At 43.0% G+C, this 23007-nt stretch overlaps 2 protein-coding genes and 1 pseudogene across 2 annotated transcripts; all 3 read right to left on the bottom strand.

Moving 5' to 3' along the window:
* Positions 1 to 204: 204 nt before the first annotated feature.
* LOC129825863 (nucleolar protein 6-like) lies at positions 205 to 16113 on the bottom strand. The gene is made up of 11 exons (XM_055885993.1): positions 16003 to 16113; positions 11531 to 11594; positions 11228 to 11386; positions 10914 to 11033; positions 10615 to 10757; positions 4244 to 4400; positions 3920 to 4067; positions 3083 to 3180; positions 2765 to 2887; positions 496 to 570; positions 205 to 298 (listed from the first exon to the last, which is right to left on the bottom strand). Exons 1-9 carry the CDS (start codon positions 16111 to 16113, stop codon positions 2769 to 2771), a joined length of 1119 nt encoding a protein of 372 aa, XP_055741968.1. The 3' UTR covers positions 205 to 298; positions 496 to 570; positions 2765 to 2768.
* LOC129825862 (nucleolar protein 6-like) lies at positions 10945 to 17397 on the bottom strand (the record flags this gene model as incomplete). The annotated part of the gene is made up of 9 exons (XM_055885992.1): positions 10945 to 11033; positions 11265 to 11386; positions 11519 to 11594; positions 15775 to 15885; positions 16003 to 16181; positions 16270 to 16379; positions 16470 to 16571; positions 16674 to 16732; positions 17250 to 17397. Coding segments are annotated over 5 exons (435 nt in total), but the record flags the coding sequence as incomplete, so codon positions are not given.
* Positions 17382 to 21060, bottom strand: LOC129825978 (nucleolar protein 6-like; annotated as a pseudogene).
* Between the last annotated feature and the right edge of the window lie 1947 nt (positions 21061 to 23007).

Below are 23007 nucleotides of genomic sequence, written 5' to 3'. Positions count from 1 at the left end.
CTGCATGTCAGGAGAAAACGCAGACATTGCCTTTTTGCTTCTATAAAAAACCATCTAGCCTGAGCCTCATTTATGTAGGCAAAAATGATCTATCGCCAACACACGTGCAGGCATGCACACGCACAAGTAGTCACTCCGTTCTGCCAGGTAGTGGGTGACGGGGCTGAAGTCGATGACGGGTAGTGCCCCTGCTGAAGATGGCATGAGGCGGGTCCACTGCCTAGCTCAGTAAGGGCATCTGCTTGGGGCTCAGGTAGATCAGGACATCATAGGCATCCAAAGGAGGCCACTTGCCCACCTGTACACACACACAGAGCGAGAGAACAGAGGAAGAGAAGGGAAAGTTAATGATGGAATGGTGTATTACAAAAAAGCAGTCCAGTTATTGGAAATGAAGAAAAACATACTAACATGAATGTGAGTGTGCATGTAGTAGTTTTATGAGTGCGTGGGAATAGATTGATAGAATGGTGGGTAAGTGTGTGTGTGACTAACCCGGTTGGCGTCCGTCAGCTGAGGTTCCAGGACCTTCAGGCTCTCTGCGGCCGCCATCACCACACGCTGAAGTATCTGAGCACCCAGGGAGAAAAACAGACACCATTTAATAACACACATTTATACCACACCCCCACACCAGCCATTATAATAACCCTACAAAACCTGTTGGTTGTCCGTGTTTAAACTCCTCATTCGGAACTCTCCTCATCTATCGTCACTAAAGATCGTTTCGGCGTTCCATTGAATCCCTATGACTACGCTCTCCGTTGTCTTAACCCCAGGTCAGATGACGACTTCATGATAAAAGATCTGGTACATTTTCAAATGTGCACCGAGCACAATTAATAGCTGTTCCATTGATACGTGTGCCTGTGTTCTCGGCTCAATCTGCCTCTCAATTCTGCTTCTTCTGCACGTCACGTAGTAGACCTATTGAATTCAAAGCTCTTTGACAGAAACACATAAAAAGATTGCCAGGTATGGAAAACAGCTAGTTTGAGCATTGTAATCAAGGGATTGAGGTATCACTGGTGAGGTAAGATTTTCTTAATGCCATTTTGAATGAATGCAATATCGGTGTTATAACATCACAAACGGAATGTGCATGGCATTACCTTTATCATCCTAAGTGGTACTAGTGAATGATATGAGCGGATCCTCTAACAGTGTGACGCAGGAGAGTCGTGTGCCTTGAGGAAGGGTCCAAGAATAGGGTAACTGACTGCTGACTAACAAGAACATGCAATTCATTTCTGCTCCGCTGTTTATGATGGCACCTCTACTTTTAGATTTACTATAGTTACAGCTCTAAATTAACATTTTTTAAATTGGTAAAACTGGTGCTCCCAACGTCTAAAAGTTAGGAGCACCGGAAATATTTGTAAAAAAATAAAAAACTAATTTTTTTGCTAAAGCCTGTATTTGGCCTACATGTATTCTAGCTGCTTCTGAAGCACACATTGTGCCCTAGAAACGAATATGTAACCCTGTAAATATATTTGTTAATTATAAAAAGCAGAAATGGCATTTGTAGAATATTAGGTTTCAACATTGTATAAAAGCACAATTTTCTTGTTGAGATGCATTACATGGACAATTTTAGTTCACCCAAAAGACATTGGTTTCCTTACCCTGTAAGCGGTCTATGGACAAGGTATGACAGCATCCATGCTTTGGTTAAGTTTCCCTGGCACTGTTTCCACATGCTAACGGTTTAGCATTTGTGGCACAAATCCCATTAAAGGCATAGGAATGATATTAGCATGTTTCATGTTCAAATCATCTACTAGTTACTTTGTTGAGCTTCACAACCGATTTTAGATACTTTCGGATGATTTGGACATGATGCACGAAAAAATTTCATATCGGCCCCATGACTTAAATGGGATTTGTGCCAGAAATGCTAAAACATTAGGGTAAGGAAACCAAGTATTAATTTTACAATTTGGGTGAACTATCCCTTTAAGAACATTGTGTGTGATGACATGCAAGAGATCAGTCATTCATTACTATGATCATTGATCTCCTGAAAAAGATATCCCTTTTCCTTTCTTTCTGTGCCCCCAAATGTTTGAATATACTGGTAAAGTTATCCGGTTGTTAGCTAGCTAGCTAATGAGGTAACATGACTGAACAAGGCGTAAATGAATGGCCCATGAGTAGCTTAAGAATGGCCCGAGACATGGTTTATGAAAGTAAAAACGCAGACATCTAATCCCCTATAGGAAGGAAAAAAATGTTGTGCGGGTAATATGGGTCATATCTTCTGAACTGTTAGGGCTAGAAACAATACATTTTTTGCTATAGTAAAATGGTACAACCATGATACTAACGAATATTCACTCAATCGTTTCTCTAGGGCACTCGGAAACAACGGTAGAGTGAAGTATAATCATTACAACAACTATTATCTGAGTAATTTCTCTTGTAGGTGCTCCAAAATTGCAATTGCAGGTAGCACAGCCAAATATTTACATGCATATGCGACCAAAATGGTCACACTTTAGAGCCTTGACTATACTACTTAATATACAGACAGGATTCCCCCCCCCTCCCCCCCCCCCCGGTCTTTGACAGTGTGAGAGTTGGTACACCGCAGTTCAATCATTTGAAAAGTTTGTATTCAATTTCGTCTCTTTCAAGTCTGAGTCGGTTACTATGTTGTGTACAATGGGCTGCGCAAATAAAATGCTATTGGATGACTGTACTAGTGACTGTACTGGTGACTGTACTGGTGACTGTACTGGATGTGTGCCCATGTTCTAACCTGTTCAGATGGAACCGGTTTGGTCCAGATTGACAGCTTCTTGTCTTTGGGCGTGGCAATGAACATGACAGGCAGAAACTCTGGAGACGATGAAGTCATTCTTGATCTCAGTGTAGTCAGCAGCTACAGATGAGGACAGGGCAGAGGGTGAGAGAGAGAGAGAGAGTGGGAAAAGTGAGTCTACATATGAAGAACATCAGCGAGAGAGAGAACACCCCATTGGTTATTTTTTGTAATGCACGAATATGATAAGATACAAATATGTTAATAAGATACAATATACATCCACATTGTGTGTGTGTGTGTGTGCGCGCTCACCCGGTGAGCTGGTTGTTGAGGTTGACCACCGGGGGTTGTTTCTCCAGTCAAAGGAGGAGAGCAGGTGGAGGAAGCGAAGAAAACCCACCCGAGGAGACCTGAGAGAAAGAGACATGGAGACAGAGAGAAAGAAAGCAAGAGAGCAAAGCGAGACAAGAGTGAACAAGAGACAGCGAGAATGACAGAATGTTAAAATATTTTATCAGGGTTTAAGATAAATGATTAAATAATTCTCCCCGGAAACTTAACCATTAGGATTAGAGGTTATGTAGCATGGACAAGGGGTAATTAAAGCTGATAACCATTGGGGAAGAAAGGAATGTATGTGTGTGCCGAAAGAAAACAAGAGACTCCTTAACCTATGTTTGAACCGACCCAGCTATAACTCTGGGGGGATAAGACAAGACAGGGAGAGCCCCTCCAGGTTTCCCGTATCTGGGGAGGGACACTGGAACTGTCAGCTGAGTGGTAATAAATTGTGGTGAGACTTCAGGAGAAAATCCAAATATTAGTGTATGCATGTGTGTAGGTTAAGAGAATACTATAAAAGAAACGTTTTTGTATATGCACGGGAGAGCTCTCGCAAATAAAATTGGATCTGACTAATTGTGAGATGGGAATTCTGTCTGCTTCATTTAAACCAGAACTTTACAACCTCGGTTTCAGACCTAAAAAGATAATTGCAATTTATTACCATTAATTACATAAAACAGAAAGGGGTAGATGGACAAAGAGAAAAGAGGGAGAGAGAGAGGGGTTGTATCAGTCATGTGGTACATCAAGGTGACGACAGAGGGAAAGGGTCAGCGATGGACTGACATGCAGGTAGCTAGTTACCCTGGAGGAGTGAAGGGGGCCGGCTGCAGGAAGAGGGACGCCACCAGCAGGTCAGCAGTGTCCTCTGTTATGTCATCGCTGAAGAGCTCCCAGCCAGCGCTTGGCCAGGCAACACACCGCCCCAAAGTACGGGTGGAGTTGCTGGAGCCTAGAACACACAACCACAAACATTAAGATGTGTGTGTTCCTTTGAGTGAGATCAAAAATGTGTAAAGCTAAAGTGTAAGCTGAAAGGGAGGGGGATGTGGAGAGAGCGGGGGAGAGGATATGTAGAGCTAATGTTAGCTGATAGAAGGAGCGCTCCAGTGTAAAGTAGTGCCTGGCCCGTGCAGGTGAGTAGGGGCCGGTGCATGGTTGCCATCTCCAGGGCTTGAGCCTCCTCGTTGTCCCTTACGATGAGGAGTCCTTCTGGACACACACTCTCCCTCTGGACCTGAGGCTCCCGGTGGTAAGCTACCTGTATCCTGAACGCCAAGCCATCCTTGACACACACACACGGTTAGTCAAGGTGCCTGATAAGAGTGCTTCCCTATACTAGTCATGAATGAACATAGCCATATGGTTGAGAAATTTCACATGGCAAATGGACGGCCCCTTATGAGACGTCCACGGGTGCGCAAAAAAAATAGGCGGTGGTTTCCAGGACACTCAGTTTCTGAGATATAAAAAAAAATGAATATAATTGACTTTTTTCTGCTGTACCGGAAAATTCCACCAGATGGCCTACTGACTATATGGCAAATGGCCATTTCATCACCAAAAAATGGACATGGCTGTTTCTCAAATGGAACAGACTCCAAAGACGAAACTCACGAGCAGAGGCGCAGCCAAATGTACTTTTAGCCCAGAAACAAGACTGCGTCGAAGCCACAACGCTCTGAGTTAATGCACATTTTCTGGGATGAGAAAAAAGTTGTAGATCCAGTTGAGGCATGTTAAGGCAAATCCATTAAGGCAGGTTTCGGAGCTCTACATGATTTCTGCGATTTTCTGTATGAAGTGTATCCATCTTCAATAAGTTAGGTGCATTTTCATATTGCATATGGACAGTGTCCATTTTACATATTATAAATAGCAAATGCCAATATTTCATATTGCAATTGGACAGACTCACACAGCCCAGTGTACTTCAAGTATTATTTTGAGAACCCCCCAAAAAATAAACCCATAAGCCCAGGACACAGAGACAGCACCCATAGAGACATGCTCTAGCCTGACAAGTGTTCACACTGCCCATCAGACCTCAAAGAAAAACTCACACACACAGCTAAGATGTTACCGGCGTACGAACCATCAAAGAACTGTCAGACCTAGAGCTCTGAAACTTTATAAACCTGTTCTAGAGTGGTAGTGCACCGTGAGTTATGTAGCTCTAGGAGGTTCTCAGGACGAGAAACATGATATCTTATTGACTGATGGCTGACTCTCCTAGTTGCAGTATAATATATTGGCATTGTCCATATTTTATATTGCAAATGGACAGCGTACATTTCCAATATGTTTAATTTGGGATTTACCGTCACCAAATGGACATGCAAATGTATTTTTTATTTTTTTTAAATCACTGAACGGCAAACAAAACATCGCTATAGTCTCTAAGCCAATCCGAATTCAATGAGGTTCCCCACTTGGCCGTAGCTCGCTCGGTCTGACAGCAGCGACTGTGTAAACCAAAGAAATCAACCAAGACCTCAGAAAAAAATAATTGTAGGTCCTCCACAAGTCTGGTTCATCCTTGGGAGCAATTTCCAAACGCCTGAAGGTACCACGTTCATCTGTACAAACAATAGTATGCAAGTATAAACACCATGGGACCACGCAGCCATCATACCGCTCAGGAAGGAGATGCGTTCTTCTCCTAGAGATTAACATACTTTGGTGTAAATCAATCCCAGAACAACAGCAAAGGACTATGTGAAGATAATGGAGGAAACAGGTACAAAAAGAAACAACGTCCAAAGTAAAACGAGTCCTATATCGTCGAAAGCTGAAAGGCCGATCAGCAAGGAAGAAGCCACTGCTCCAAAAACGCCATAAAAAAGCTAGACTATGGTTTGCAACAAAGATCATACTTTTTGTCCTCTGGTCTGATGAAACAAAAATAGAACTGTTTGGCCATAATGACCATCATTATGTATGGAGGAAAAAGGGGGAGGCTTGCAAGCCGAAAAACACCATCCCAACCGTGAAGCACGGGTGTGGCAGCATCATGTTGTGGGGATGCTTTGCTGCAGGAGGGACCAGTGCACTTCATAAAATAGATGGCTTCACGAGGAAGGAAAATTAGGTGGATATATTGAAGCAACATCTCAAGACATTAGTCAGGAAGTTAAAGCTTGGTCGCAAATGGCTTCCAAATGGACAATGACCCCAAGCACACTTTCAAAGTTGTAGTAAAATGGCTTAAGGACAACAAAGTCAAGGTATTGGAGATGCCATCATAAAGCCCTGACCTCAATCCTATAGGAAATGTGTGGGCAGAACTGAAACTGAAAAAGCGTGTGCAAGCGAGGAGGCCTACAAGCCTACACCAGCTCTGTCAGGAGGAATGGGCCAAAATTCACCCAACTTATTGTGGGAAGCTTGTGGAAGGCTACACGAAACGCTTGACCCAAGTTAAACCATTTAAAGGCAATACTACCAAATACTAATTGGGTGTATGTAAACTTATGATCCACGGGGAATGTGATGAAAGAAATAAAAACTTAAATAAATAATTCTTTCTACTATTATTGACATTTCACATTCTTAAAATAAAGGGGTGATCCTACCTGACCTAAGAGGGGACATTTTTACTAGGATTAAATGTCAGGAATAGTGAAAAACTGAGTTTAAATGTATTTGGCTAAGGTGTTTGTAAACTTTCGACTTCAACTGTATATCAATAAGGACCTCCCATTACGAAATGGACATGCAGAATCAACCAACAAAAAAATTCTGACTTCCAATAATCAAACATGACAAATAGACCTTCTAGGTTGATTCAGGGCTTAACACAGTGATATAAACTTAGCAAAAAAAGAAAGATCCTCTCACTGTCAACTGCGTTCATTTTCAGCAAACTTAACATGTGTAAATATTTGTATGAACATAACATGATTCAACAACTGAGACATAAACTGAACAAGTTCCACAGACATGGTGTAAGGGCTGTCGTTCTCCTCTTCCTCGGACGAGGAGAGGAGAGAAGGATCATCAGACCAAAATGCAGCATTAGGGAAATAAGCCATCTCTTTATTTATAACGACGATGGCAACACGAAAAACAAAACACTTCCAAAAATACAAAACAAGAAAACGAAGTAGACGAAACCTGAACATAAACTTACAGAACTAAACGTAACACTTACGGACAGGAAACAGACTACATCAAAATAAACGAACGAACAACCGAACAGTCCCGTATGGTGCCAAAACATAACACAGATACGGAAGACAATCACCCACAAACAAACAGTGAGAACACCCTACCTAAATATGACTCTTAATTAGAGGAAACGCAAACCACCTGCCTCTAATTAAGAGCCATACCAGGCAACCCAAAACCAACATAGAAACAGAAAACATAGACTGCCCACCCAAAACACACGCCCTGACCATAAACACATACAAAAACAGGTCAGGACCGTTACACATGTGACTAACAGAAATGTTATAATGTGTCCCTGAACAAGAGGGGGGGTCAAACTCAAAAGTAACAGTCGGTATCTGGTGTGGCCACCAGCTGTATTAAGTACTGCAGTGCATCTCCTCCTCATGGACTGCACCAGATTTGCTAGTTCTTGCTGTGAGATGTTACCCCACTCTTCCACCAAGGCACCTGCAAGTTCCCAGACATTTCGGGGTGAAATGGCCCTGCCCTCACCCTCCGATCCAACAGGTTCCAGACGTGTTCAATGGGATTGAGATCCGTGCTCTTCGCTGACCATGGCAGAACGCTGACATTCCTGTCTTGCACAGAACGAGCAGTATGGCTGGTGGCATTGTCATGCTGGAGGGTTATGTCAGGATGAGCCTGCAGGAAGGGTAACACGAGGGAGGTCATCTTCCCTGTAACGCACAGCGTTGAGATTGCCTGCAATGGCAACAAGCTCAGTCCGATGATGCTGTGACACACCGCCCCAGACTATAACGAACCCTACACCCCCAAATCGATCCCGCTCCAGGGTACAGGACTCGGTGTAACGTTCATTCCATCGACGATAAACCCGAATCTGACCTTCACCCCTGGTGAGACAAAACCACGACTCGTCAGTGAAGAGCACTTTTTGCCAGTCCTGTCTGGTCCAGCGACGGTGGGTTGTGCCCATAGGCGGCGTCGTTGCCGGTGATGTCTGGTTAGGAACTGCCTTACAACAGGCCTACAAGCCCTCAGTCCAGCCTCTCTCAGCCTATTGCGGACAGTCTGAGCACTGATGGAGGGAATGTGCGTACCTGGTGTAACTCAGGCAGTTGTTGCCGTCCTGTACCTGTCCCGCAGGTGTGATGTTCGGATGTACCGATCCTGTGCAGGTGTTGTTACACGTGGTCTGCCGCTGCGAGGACAATCAGCTGTCTGTCCTGTCTCCCTGTAGCGCTGTTTTAGGCGTCTCACAGTACGAACATTGCAATTTATTGCTCTGACCACATCTGCAGTCCTCATGCCTCCTTGCAGCATGCCTAAAGCATGTTCACGCAGATGAGCAGGGACCCTGGGCATCTTTCTGTGTGTTTCTCAGAGTCAGTAGAAAGGCCTCTTTAGTGTCCTAAGATTGTGATCTTAATTGCCTACTTCTTGTAAGCTGTTAGTGTCTTAACGACCGTTCCATAGGTGCGTGTATATTAATTGTTTATGGTTCATTGAACAAGCATGGGAAACAGTGTTTAAACCCTTTACAATGAAGATCTGTGAAGTTACTTAGATTTTTACAAATGATCTTTGAAATTCAGGGTCCTGAAAAAGGGACATTTATTTTTTTGCTGAGTTTATATAATTTGGTCATCATATAAGCCACATGGTTCTGGACATGGTTCACTGACTTTTGGGTTCGGAACCGACTTCCTATGATTATATATGGCAAATTTACATTTTGCCCATTTGGAGTATAATGTGTGACAAGTGGCCATTTGCATTATTATATGCCTGATATGGACATAACATAGGCCTTATGTACAAACTTGCATGAAATAAGACAAATCTATATCAATACGGTTCTTAAGTAATGTATAATTGGATCCCAAAATAATTAAATTGGTCCAAAACGCATTTTCTATAAAGTTTAAGTTTGTCATTTCACCCTTGAGAAGTGACTTTGTCCATTTCCCATATATTTTTCAGACGGTGGAGCACGCTCGCCACCTTTTGGATTTTTGGGTTATTACACCCGGCATTGGCCATGTTCCATTAGCAATATGTTTTGCACCATCTGCAGCCCATTTGAGTGGTATTTGCGATTGTGTATATGGTTCGCCCATTGGCAATAAGTTGCCATCCATTTTTGTCCATTAGGCCTATGCTTTCCTTTACCTATACTAGTCATGAATGATCATCACCTCTAACCATACACCCAGACCCTAGTGGTTGACTAACTTTTTAGCCACTTGTCTGTCAGACCAGTAGGACCATTTTTTCCCCAAGCTCAAGTAACACCATTTTTACATCATTGTATGACGCAAGGAACCATTTCACTAAATAAAATGCATTACTATCTTTTTTACCATAGAGAATCAGACAACAATTACTCAAAATACAACAACGCCCCTTTAAAAAGACTCTCCCGGAGGATGGTTGGCCACCCTTGGTAGCCTATAAAATATTGTAACATTACAATTACAACCAAATAATATTTAAGTCTAAAAAATAATTCCCTCCACAGAAAGCCGCTGCACAAATTAAAGCAATGAGGCAGATTAAACAATTTAGCTTAAAATGTTGATAAAGTTCCCCCTCTTAATAAGTATAAACTCAGCAATGTGCACATGGCTGTAAGCTACACGCAAATGTTCCAAAATGCAATTAGCGTGAAAACATCGTTCTCAAAAGCGAACTGCACAAGCGAGCAGTTTTAGAAATGAAGAAATCGGGGAGATCTAAAGATGCATCAACTAACATGGGTTACTACTAATTTGACTAGGACTTGGCCTTTGGCTGCTGGACAATAAAATAACATTGAAAAAAATAACTACTTTCAATGGTATATGAATAAGTATCTTAACATTTCTGTGGTCATATTTTGGCTAGGCCACTTTAAACCAAGGTACTGCTAAAACATGCTTCATAAAATTACATAAAACTTGTTTTAAACGACCAAGTTTATGGTTAAATAATTTCAAAATGCTCACAACCCTCTGCGATTAGTCTATTTTTATGTAATTAATAGTCCCATTAACGTTTGGCTACATTTTCTGGCACCTGCCTCATGTCAGCATCGGTTTATACATGAGGCTGTAGCCAACAGGCCTATGCATATCACCTTCACATTTCGGCTTTTTTTATTTATGTACTTTGGAATAATATTCAAATCTGTTTACAATGTTGGCCTCTCTGATCCAATTGAGCAGAGTAATTGTTGAAGATTGTGATGATATATTTTTTTACTTGTCCATTCCCTGACAACGTGAATCTATATTCTTCTGTTCAGACTATTTACTTGTCCCGGAAAAGCGTTAATGTCGAGGCCAGCTCCCACCCCTACAGACAGAAAGCAGGGCCCCTACCTTCCACACGTCCAGGTGTGTGGGGCTGGGCTGGTGGTGTTTGGTCGGCAGTTCTCCCAGGCCGATGTGGAAGGCTGCTTTAATGTGACAGACGGCCACCCGGTCATGAGGCCACTTCTCATTGCCCTCCATGTGGAAGATCACTACAACAGGAGACGACGAGAGAGGGGCTCATAGTAGAAAACACACCAAAAAAAACAGAAGTATACCTTATCTGGATCCACAACAACACATTTCCATTTGGCCTGTATAGCACAGAACACACACTGGTGGAGCAGACAAGCCATGGGGTGAGGTACCTTTGACAACTGCGATGTACACAGGGCATGGTTTGCCCTCCTGGGGCACCAGCAACCAGGACAACTTTTCTCTGTCAAAGAACGAATAATCCAGCTTCAGGGGCACTGGGGGGGGAACACCTGTGTGATGGAGGAAGAATGTACAAAACAAACGTTTAAATGATGGACCATCTCCTGTATGAAGCTGAAGAGGAGATGAGGCCTGTAGATTGTGTCTGAAGTTGATCCTGGGTCAGTATTGCATTTCCCCCATCACGGTTAGGACTGAGTGACCAATCCAGTGATCCTAGATCTGTACTTAGGGGAAACTACACCCCGGAATGTGTCTAAATGGGGATCCGGGGGGGTTACCTGGGTGTAGCGGAGGGCCGGGTGGGACCCCTGCACTGAGGTGTTGGACAGAGTCACCCCCTCCAGCTTCCTGCTCAGGTCATCATAGGACTGCCCCACTTTCAGACTCTCCTCCTGCACACCTGGGGAACACGACCACAAAACACACACAAACACAGCTTTAGGTTTCAGATACGGTTTGGATGGAGGGAGTCGTCAAACCACACCAGCATCCTCTGCTGGTAAGACACACTACTACAGAAAAACTGACCAACCTCATGTCCTACTTTGAGGACTTCCTCCAGCATCCTTACAATGTACCTCACACGGGTTTCTGGTATATCTGCATGGCTGAGGAGAGGAGAAAAGGAGCCTGTTACAAATCATAACCACAGTCAAATTCCACGTGGCCGTTGAGTAACGGTAACTAGGCTTCTCCAAAACTGTGCTCTGATGCCGCTGATGGTCATTAGTAGCCTACCAAACTTGCTGCCAGTTGCTAATGGCCGGTACAGTGCTCTATTTTAGCAATAAGGCACGAGGAGGTGTGATATATTGGCCATATACCACAAACCCCCAAGGTGGCTTATTTCTATTATAAACTGGTTACCACTGTAATTAGAGCGGTCTAAATACATGTTGTCATACCCGTGGTATATGGTCTGATATACCATGGCTGTCAGCATTCAAGGCTCGAACCACCCCGTTTATAATGTCCCTCTAAATCACTGACATCAATGCATATGCAAATCAAAAAGCAAATCAAACATTTCATGAGAGCCCTGGCATTCAGAGTTTGAGTGGAATAGGATCACCTGTTGTCAGTTGCATCAAGTACTTAAGTAGTACTTTTTAAAGTATTTCTACTTAAGTCATTTTTTGGGGTATCTGTACTTTACTAATTAACTTCACTACATTCCTAAAGAAAATAATGTACTTTTTACTCCCTACATTTTCCTTGACACCCAAAAGTACTCGTTACATTTGGAATGCTTAGCAGGACAGGAAAATATTCCAATTCACATACTTATCAAGAGAACACGTGGTCATCCCTGACTAACCTACTGCCGCTGATCTGGCAGCCTCACTAAACACAAATGCATTGTTTGGGTGTTGGAGCGTGCCCCTGATATCCGTAAAAAATTTAAACAGGAAAATGGTGCCTTCTGCTTTGATTAGTAAGGAATTTGAAATTATTTATACTTAAGTATATTTAGAACCAAATACTTTTAGACTTTTACTCAAGTAGTATTTTACTGAGTAACTTTCTATTAAAAGGGAATCTACACTTTCACTCAAGTATAACATTTGGCTACTTTTTCCACCACTGCCTGTTGTGCAGCAAGAGCCAGCTCCTCATGGAATTAAATAAAAAGTGTTTCTATAGGCTATGCAATTGCATGAGAAAATAGATGATGGCCTCTATTAAAAAGAAGATCTCAATCCGCTTTCTATATTTATGTCTCAAATGTCCTAATAATTAAGCACATTGCTTTGTTTTACCAAATCAGAGTAGCCTACCTGACTGGCATGAAAATGAAACGCGGGAAAACAGTCCTCCAGTCGCTATGCATATGGATGCCATGTTTGATTTTTTTTTAACCCTGCCCCAGTTCCAACAGGTGCATAATGACCAGTGTAAATCAAAACAAAATTCTCACACATACTATTTAGTATATGTAAAGAGAAGACTAAAATGATAGTCTGACAGGTGAGAATATCAACTGTGAATGATGCCCAGCAAAAAACAGAACATGCATTTTTGGGGGGGACTTTTTCAAATCATAGCCGCATGCATCATGTAGCCTAGCCCGTAGGCCTAAATGTTTTGATAAGGATTGTACCACAACTAAAGTGGCCAAGTAACCTATAGTCTAAAGATCCAAGACCCCTGGAACACAGTTGGATAGTCCATAGCCTAGTGAAACATGTGTTCTTATAAACCCAGTCATTGCACAATCACATGTGAACACAGATTTTTGGCCAGCCACTATAAAAAATAAAAAGAGGATACGACCTTGTCGAGCTGCTATATTTATTGCTCAACTCTTTCTAAATTAAAAACACATTCATCTGCTTTACAAGCAGTGTAGCCTACCTGGCCTATTAAAAACGTAACTGCACGTAACCTCCGTTTGCCATTCCAGACATGACGCCATTCTAAATAAAATAAAAATTCCACACGTATTAGCAGGCTTATGTAAAAACCAGATTAAATTGAGACTAGTCTGATGGATGAGAATATTTTCAAGTGCTTGTCATATTGTGAACGAAGTGTGTGCAGCATACGCAAGAAACAGAGCAGAACGCTTGCCTTTTGTGCACCTCTTATCAAATCATCCTTAGTCACATCATGCAACCTCGGAAGGTATTAAAAATCTAAACATATAGGCTAACGTTTGTATCACAACTAAAGTTGCATAAATGACTAAATTAAGCCTATACAGTGCATTTGAAAAGTATTGAGACCCCTTCCCTTTTTCCCCACATTGCTACGCTACCGGCTTATTCTAAAATGTTTTAAATAAATATGAATCTATACACAATACCCCATAATGACAAAGCGAAAACCGTTTTTCCCACCAAAGAAGTTTCTTCAACTTGGAGTCCACCTGTGGTAAATTCAATTGATTGGACATAATATGGAAAGACACACACCGGTCTATATAAAAAGGTCCCACAGTTGACAGTGAACCAAACCATGAGGTCGAAGGAATTGTCTGTAGAACTCCGAGACAGGATTGTGCCGAGGCACAGATCTGGGGAAGGTTCCCAAAACATGTCTGCTGCATTGAAGGTCCCCAAAAACACAGTGGCCTCCATCATTCTTAAATTGAAGAAGTTTGGAACCACCAAGACTCTTCCTAGAGCTGGCCGCCGGGCCAAACTAAGCAATCGGGGGAGAAGGGCCTTGGTCAGGGAGGTGACCATTAAACCGATGGTCACTCTGACATGGCTCCAGAGTTCCTATGTGAAGATGGGAAAATCTTACAGAAGGACAACCATCTCTGCAGCACTCTACCAATCAGGCCCTTATGGTAGAGCTAGTTTGAGATACATGAGATATCAGACCAGAGAATCTTGTGAAACCAAGAGTGAACTTTTTTTGGCCTGAATGCCAAGCGTCACATCTGTAGGAAACCTGGCACCATCCCTACGGTGAAGCATGGTAGTGGCAGCATCATGCTGTAGGGATGTTTTTCAGCGGCAGGGACTGGGAGACTAGTCAGGATCAAGGGAAAGGTGAACGGAGCAAAGTACAGAGAGATCCTTAATGAAGTCCTGAGCGCTCTGGAGCAGGTTCTCAGACTGGTGCGAAGTTTCACCTTCCAATAGGACAACAAACTTAAGCACACAGCCAAGACAACGCAGGAGTAGCTTGGGGACAAGTCTCTGAATGTCCTTGAGTGGCCCAGCCAGAGCCTGGAATTGAACATCTCTGGAGAGACCTGAAAGTAGCAGTGCAGCGACGCTCCCAATCCAACCTGACAGAGCTCGACGGGATCTTCAGAAAAGAATATGAAAAACTCCCCAAATACAGGTGTGCCAAGCTTGTAGCGTCATACCCAAGAAGACTCAAGGCTGTAACCGCTTCCAAAGGTGCTTCAACAAAGTGCTGAGTGAAGGGTCTGAATACTTATGTAAATGTAATATTTCAGTCTTTGCAAACATTCCTAAAAATCTGTTTTTGCTTTGTCATTATGGGGTAAGTGTATAGATTTAATCACTTAGAACAAGGCTGTAACATAACAAAATGTGCAAACAGTCAAGAGGGTCTGACTGCTGGGTCCGAATACACGACTCAGAAAGTGCTATTCCATTCTTCTGAAATAGGCTACATGTCATATCATAATGTATCTTTAGACCTGCCTAAAATAATGGATTTATTGTGATGGTGTAGGCTATATTAAATTGATTCTTTAGACTTTAAAAAAAAACGTAGATGTTCCAAATGTCCTCATCAGTGGCTTATAGGCTATGCGTGGAAGCCGGAATTGCTCAACCTGTTTATGTTTATTCAAATCGATAAATTACCATGAGACCGTCAGTTATTTGAAAGAAAATCACTGGCTGACAAAATGTCATGACCGCCACATTACTACTGATGCTACCAGACTCTTATTATGGTCGCGAAATACTGCATAATTTAAAAACACTTGTCCTCCAAACCCCCCTTCCACAAAACATGTGTAAAAATTGTATTATACTTATGCTAAAATTTTTATTATATTGTACCATTTACTTTATGTTCGTATTCTTATATTTTATTATGTCCATATTGTTGAGAAGAAACCTACAAGCAAGCATGTCGTTGGATGGTGTATACCGTGTGTATCCCCGTCCATACGGCTAATAAAACAAACGTTTTTAAACAGTACACCGTATAAGGTGGAGATAGCGGACATTTACCAAAGAGGCTTTTCATTCAAAAAGTGTAGATGCAGAAATGTTGATGAATTTCCACAACACACAGCCTCAACACACAATTTGATCTGATCCCAGATCAGTGATTAGGAGTTGAGGTACGTACAGCTGCCAGCTGGGGGTGTCCTCTCTCCAGTAGAGGCATCCTGTTCTGGGTTGAGCTGCAGGCCAAAGGACAGGGGTGGCTGGGCCTTGTGCTTCAGAGCTTCACCGACCACTGTTACACATGTTGGCCAGAATACCCACTCAAGAGTTTTATCAAGAAAACAGTTCTCTAAAAAGTACTGAATCGGCCTGTTCCAGTCAACAGCCCTACAGGCAGGAGAATGCTCACCTCAGGGGTCAGGGAGTGGGTGAGGAGGCGGACCCTTTGGCCTAGTACTTGTTGCAGGAAGGAGAGGATAAAGGGGAGCGCAGTGAGGACGTAGTTTCCGCTGTGGTCCATGAGTTCACTGAGGAGGTCGAGCTTCTTACAGCAGGACTGCAGTTTCACCAGCTCACACAGTCTGATCACTGACACAGGAGCGCAAAAAAAATATATAGAAAGTTGACGCATAAGAGGAGAAAACGATAAGTGTGTGAATCTGAACAATGTACTTACTGGAAGACATGGTCACTGGTCCTAATCTGGGGCTTGGCGGTCATGAGTAGGGCGTGGAATCCATCCACAGTGGGGTCGTCCCGAAACTGCAGCGACGCCTCGTACTGATCCTGAGAGCCAAATAGGGTACAGTTAACCAATCAGAGGAAACATTACTGCCAACCAGCCAATCTGAAGCCATCTTGGCACAGGGCGCTCACCTGATTGTAGGTGCAGCTGGTCATGTCGGCGCACATGTTGAGGTGTCCAGAGGGGTCGACAAACTCAACCTGGAAAGCACTGTGGAACTCGGCGAGAGAGGGCTGAGGGAAAGAAAGGAATAAAATGTGATTGTGATCCATAATGGAGAAATTGCGCAACACTCATCCCACCCATTAAGGACATTTGGATTAGGCCTGGCTCACCGCTGCTGAATCTGGGTCTTCAGCGAGGGTAATTCCATTCTCCGTCAGGTCGGTGGAAGCTGAGGAAGAGAAGAGAGGGATGACAAATGAGAGGGAAGAAAACATATAGAAACATAATGACTTGACCACACTAAGATCTGGCAGCACATCAAACCCATCCTAGGTGAACTCCACTGGCTCCCACCGCATCAAAACCTCCTACTGACCTACAAAGCTCTCCACCACCCACCACCTTGTCCCCTCTTACCTTCATCTCCCCTACCAACCCACAAGCTCACTCAGCAGGCCAACTTGCCGTTCCCAGGTCTACCCTTCAGAGCGTCAGCAACAGGGCCTTCTCCAAAGTTGCTCCAAGACTTTGGAACTCCCTCCCTGCAGCCATCCGTGACTCAGAGTTCATCACCATGTTTCACTCCCTCCTAAAGCCCACCCCCCCACAGACTCACTTATATACATCAACCTCTTTTCCCTTCTTGTTTTTGTTTCCTCAGTCTGGCACAGTATTTATGGTACATGCAATGTTACTCCAACTGTAGAAGCAAACAGACAGGTAGGTTGAGACCTCATGCTTCTTACCCAGGAAGTGCAAGCTGTTGAGGAGCAGCTGGTAGGCGGTCACAGTGTTGCTGACTCTGCGGGAGGAGAGGAGATAGAACAGCAAAATGGAGCCTAGGAAACCACTGAAACACCCTGCTCCCTGGGGACGGGAGAGAGAGTAGTGTAAGAGCTGGGTTCAGCCTGATAAAACGGTGTTGATAAAGAGGGAGCGGATGGCGCAAGGGCCTAAACCTGGTCCAGTTCCCTCTGTCTGAGCCACACTTTGAGCAGGGCTACTCGCTCTGCAAAGGCAGTACACTGGCAGCTCACAGCAGTCAGGAACAGCAGGTGGTTCCTGGGGAGCATGTCCCCCAGAACAGAGCTGTTGTAGTGGGGAGTGGGCGGCTCACTCGTATCTACACAAACACACAGAAAAGGAATCGGTGAGAATGTAGGCTTTAGTCTTGATTGTAACGTGAAGTATCTCTCCAGTGCACCACTTGTATAATTCAGGTCAGTGTACTCTCCATCAACAAGGAGCTTTCATCCCGTAACCATCTGTGTACATTAACGTTCCAGATCAGAATGGAGGAGGAAACAGGAAAGAATATATCGAAGCTGCTCGGCTTTGGGTAGTTCCCCTCACCTGGCCGAGAGCTCTCCAAGCCAGTGTATCAGTCAATGCGGATGTTGTTCCTCTGGGGGTGGAAGCGGCTGGGCTTGAAGAAGCCCGGAGGACGGCAGGGTTGGAGCCTCAAGAGGAAACTGGAGGAGTCTTTCCATGGAGAAATAGTCATATCATTGAATCATCATTGACACACAACCAATTAACTGAATAGGTACTTGCTAACAAACATATGGGTTGCATGCAAAAGCCAACAAACCTAGACTTTGAGTTAACGAAAACAATGAAATAGACTACATGACTTGGCTCCATTCCTATACCACTCTTCTGTAACAGATGCTACAGTGTAGTACTACAGTATGTTGCTAGGTACCTGGAGGGGTAAGCAACAGGAAGGGGCGGATGTGGTTGCCATGGAGACGTGAAAACCGCATGGTCCCAACGTCGCGAGAGGAGGCAAGATGCTGTGCCAGCCCTGCCAGGTAAAGTGCCCTCTTCCGTGGGTACCTCTGGTTTAGGGCATGTTTAGGGTTCAGGACATCCTGGAAGGAAAACATGAGTAGATGCATGTTATTATTGTTGTATGATCGAATTATGACTGCCATGTTTCAGAGTGAATAGTGTGGAGTTACGTACAGCAGGAATAGTGACTGCCAGATCGACTGAGATGTCTGGTTTGGTGCAAGTCCCCAGTGGGTAGATGCCCATGATGGTAACAGAGATGGGGGGTGCCATGTGAAACTTGCCTTTGTCTGCCTTTGGCACCAGGAGAAAGGAGACCTTTACTCCTCCTGACAACCATGACAGGTCCCTCAGCTGGAGAAAAAGAAAGATTGGCATTGAAACATTTATGGAGGTCACTGAGTTCAGACCAAATACAACACATTGCCATTAGTTCTAATCCCCTGGACACAGTGTCACTAACATACCTCCTCCACCTCAGGGGTCTGTGGTACAGTGTGGAGCTGCTCAGTGACTTTCTGGACAAAAGAGTCGATCAGATGCTTCCTGCGCTCATTCAAGATAACCTCCTTCAGCAGTTCTTCCATCTGCAGTTCCTCCATCTGTTGGCATTGGCAAAGAGACAAGATGGAGATTACTGCCTCTAAACTTCTCATTTGGTCATAAAGTCAGTCTCGTCCCAAAACAGAGTTTTGTGGTCATGACATTTGGGAAGATTGGGTTGGTTTGAATCCTGCCCACAGCTGGCAGCACACAAGTAATCATCAATTTGGAGTGCAGCGGCACGCGACCCAATCGCAATGCCCGTGGTAAAATTGGGTTGACTTTGGATATCCCCATGTGGCTAGTTAGGGACCATCAATAAATTACACAATATACAATGGACTATGTAAAAACTCCAATAGCTCCAAATTTCAATGGCTTAACCCCAAAACAACTATAAACTGTAAAAATGCAAATACAAATATTGAAAGCATTTAATGAGCAAACAAAAATAATCTAATTTACATTGTGCAATTTATTGACGGTGCATAACTAGCCCGGATATATGCTATCCAAAGTTAAACCAACTTAGCCACGTCACACTAGTCGGCTGAAGCTAATTGGCTAAATAATTTGGCCAACTCTTCCCACCTGTGAACACACAATAGACACCCACATCAAACCACACTTACGTTTGAATTCAGTCCTGTCAGCTAGAATTTCATAGTGAACCAAATCTAAAACGAGGCCAAAACAGGAAGTGCAGTAGCCCTTTAACACATGTATATGCATAGACCCATTGGGGTAGCTGTCATGTTTCAGTGACCCGAAATTTGCTGCCGTGCGTAAATACAGGCATGGACAACTGTTTTCACTGACTCTCCATACATTCCACCCTTAGCGTTAACTGTGTGTGCTTGTGTCTATTGTTCTATTAAATAATATTTATTCAACTGTTCGACCAAGACACTAACTTTATATTTGTAACAAAGTCATATTTGATATAGCACATTCATAATTTATACTGTGCATAGCAACTTCATTTAACGACTTGTTATTTTTGATTGACATTGTACTGAAATGTTGAGGGAGCTAGCACGCTAGCATTTCACTGCACCTTTTATACCGTCTGTAAACTGTGTACATGACGGATAACATTTGATTTGATCATGCATGCCTGAACACGCACAAAAAAACATGACTCCCACCCGACTGCAACCCTGGTTTCACCTGCATCTTGAGCAGGCTGCAGTGGAAGAGGCTCTCTGCCTCCTTCAGTTGGTTCAGTTCCTCTGCGGTAGGAGGTTTGTACAGATCACCACACGGGACTGAGGAACCAGTCCCCTTCCTGGACCACCTCGGGCTTACCCCTTTTGGCCCTCATCTTCCTCACAATGGGAAGACTCAGATTGCTCCATCTTTAAAAACGTGAGAAACATGATGTGTAAGATTAATACAACACACATTGATTATGCTGTGGTGGAAAATATAGCAAGCTAGCCAACTTTGCTCAACTTCACGATTTACGGTGAGCCGGACTGGAGCTTCGACGTCCCATTACATAGAATTTATGAAAGACTACAGATTTCAGAAATTGCGTGCTATTCTTTGGATGTTGAAATCCGTCGTTTTTGATAAAAACATAGTTATGTGAAGTCGGATCTCCAGTCTGCCCACATTAGTCGCTGCTCAACTTCATCGTAAATCGTGGATTTGAGTAGCTCAACCTGGACTAAAGGGTAGACATAAAGTAAACGGGACACTCAAATTATTATGACAGATTACATTTGGTATGGTATAGTGATGAGGGAGGGGGGGGGGGGATCGGGGGTCGATAGTTACTTATTGGGATATTATTTGAAAATATATCGTATAGTTTTGACAATATCATTTAAGGTTAGTATTTTTACTTAAGTACTTTACACCACAATATGGCATAACCCAAATCCCAACAGCCTTTAAAATACTAAAGATAGCTCATGTATTTAATATTCAGCAAACAGTTATATAGACTAGACAGATCATGTTAACACCCGTTAAGTGTTTACAGTGCACATGAATTAGGAACAAACATGGCGAAATTACGTAGACAACACCACACACATTTATGTAAACAAAAATCCAAACAGTCCCTTCACAAGTAATAGTGTAGAATACACTTCATTTGAATTTACTCTGCAGATTGTCCGTGACGTTGGTACTTCGTTGGTCGAAATTTGAGACTAAATATACACAGGAGAGTTATTAACCCAACTTCAAAGTGCTCGTCTCTGTGTGTGGCAGTCAAGATGGGTTTGCTGGTGCCCATATGCACATGCACAAGACGGAATGACAAAATCTGCAGGCGTTTGCAAGGTTTTGCACATGTGATATGCATTTGAATGGCAGTAACGGTGCTCTAAAGTCGGGTAAACAATACTTTCCTATCGATATTTTGTCTCAAATGTCATACACTGAAAGACCAAACGCACAGACAAACGGCAAAGTAAGTTGAAATTTAATTGCGTTTAACATTCTGGCTTGTAAAGAAGACTTGATTTGCATTGCTATGATTCAGACTATATATCAAGTATTGATATAAAAGTGATGTATTAGGCTAAGTATGTGCAGGTAGCTAGCTATGTACCCGTCAGTTAGCCAACTAACGTTCCCACTAGTTGCCATTGCCCACATGCCAAAGAAGAAAAAGTGCATAAGGTAACGCACCTGCTCCTCTACTGTTGATTTCATTTTTCTTTCGTAATTGGTAGTTCAAACAATAAGAAATAGCTTTAATTCAATGCATATGACAACATTTGGTTGTCGGCACAATTATCACATGTAGACAGGGCCAGTCAAACGTCAGCGCATTACGACACGCAAAACAGCTTTAACATTGGCTCGTTTCTATGTAACTCCTCCCATAAACCTTGGGTTGATACAGAGTTTTTAAAGCCAGAGGACTAATATCGCGGGACTTCCGGGAACACTTGCGAAACAGACCAAACAGCCCAAACAGCCCAGGCTGGGTTTGACAAATATTACAATTCTTCCTTAGTTGTTAGTTTTCTCGAAATCTAAAAGCGCATCCTAGATTCGAGCCAATGTCTTAAGCAGTTGAACATGTTATTACTCCAACCTCGTGAAAGTGACAAACTAACACGTTTTCATTTGTGTCAAAAACAACTTTATATGGAAGGACTGCCTTTTGATTTGAAGGCATTCGCATTTTGGCGGGATAGGACCGTTAGACCCGATTATGTGTTTCTACGCAGGAGTTTAGCTAACCAACGTCGCCATGACATGGTCTACAAGTGGGATCGGGGATTTCTATTGGGAGATGCAGTTTTAGCCAATCTTCATACAGACTGTCTATCGACCAATCACGCAGTTTATTTGATCTATTTTTATTTTACCTTTATTAACTAGGCAAGTCAGTTAAGAACAAATTCTTATTTACAATGAAGGCCTAGGAACAGTGGGTTAACTGCCTTGTTCAGGGGCAGAAAGACACATCTTTACATTGTTAGTTTCTAAGCTATCCTCACCCAAACCCTATTTAAAAATCAGGGTATAAATCGAGAAACATCTCGATTTTCCTCGAAAGTACGTAATGCCAACATTTAAAAGCTATACTTTATTACAGAGTACAAATTCACTATCTAAGATTTTGGAAACTATTTGTAATGTTGAGCTTATTGTTCACATAATTCATGCACATGTTTGGTTTTTGTGGTAGCGTGTCTTGAGACACATGCATAGCTAGCAAGCTAGATAGACCAATAACCACCTTTTGTAACAAGAAATTAACAATCTCTTTGAAGCTGTAGTGATTGAACAGCACTCAGGTTTAGGCTAAGTGGACACAACACAATGCACCCACACAAACATAAAAGGTTGCTTGCTAATCTAGATAAGAATGCTTACTTTCAGTAAAGAGAGAGTCATTTGCACAATTGAATTGATAAAATTCAAAGATGTACCACAAAGAGGAGAGCAACCAGATTAAAAACAGTGTGTCTGTGGAGCATGACCTATTTCACAGTGGTACACGCCAATATGGTCAGTGCTTTTTGCGATAAGACTCAATTTATCCCACCGCCTGCTGCATTCCAACGAGGCCAACATTACTACCAGCTCCTCTCTCATCATGCAGGTAGATTATTATCACTGGCCAAGAGGTGGATCATGCTATGGGTGTACTTTATTCATTATTGGTCATGTTAGATTGACACGAATGCATATGCA

The sequence above is a fragment of the Salvelinus fontinalis genome, chromosome 28 (assembly GCF_029448725.1).
Source record: "Salvelinus fontinalis isolate EN_2023a chromosome 28, ASM2944872v1, whole genome shotgun sequence".
Classification (NCBI taxonomy): Eukaryota; Metazoa; Chordata; class Actinopteri; order Salmoniformes; family Salmonidae; genus Salvelinus; species Salvelinus fontinalis.
The sequence above is the reverse complement of the archived record's forward strand: the minus strand, read 5'-3'. Positions and strand labels throughout refer to the sequence as shown.

Excerpts from the sequence above, each read along its gene's own strand:
- LOC129825863 (XM_055885993.1), bottom strand. The coding sequence starts at position 16,113 with ATGGACCACAGCGGAAACTACGTCCTCACTGCGCTCCCCTTTATCCTC. Across the intron at positions 4,401-10,614 it reads CACACCTGGACGTGTGGAAG|GATGGCTTGGCGTTCAGGAT; the intron begins GTAGGGGCCCTG and ends GTGTGTGTCAAG. Across the intron at positions 3,181-3,919 it reads GCCCCCTTCACTCCTCCAGG|GTCTCCTCGGGTGGGTTTTC; the intron begins GTAACTAGCTAC and ends TCTTTCTCTCAG.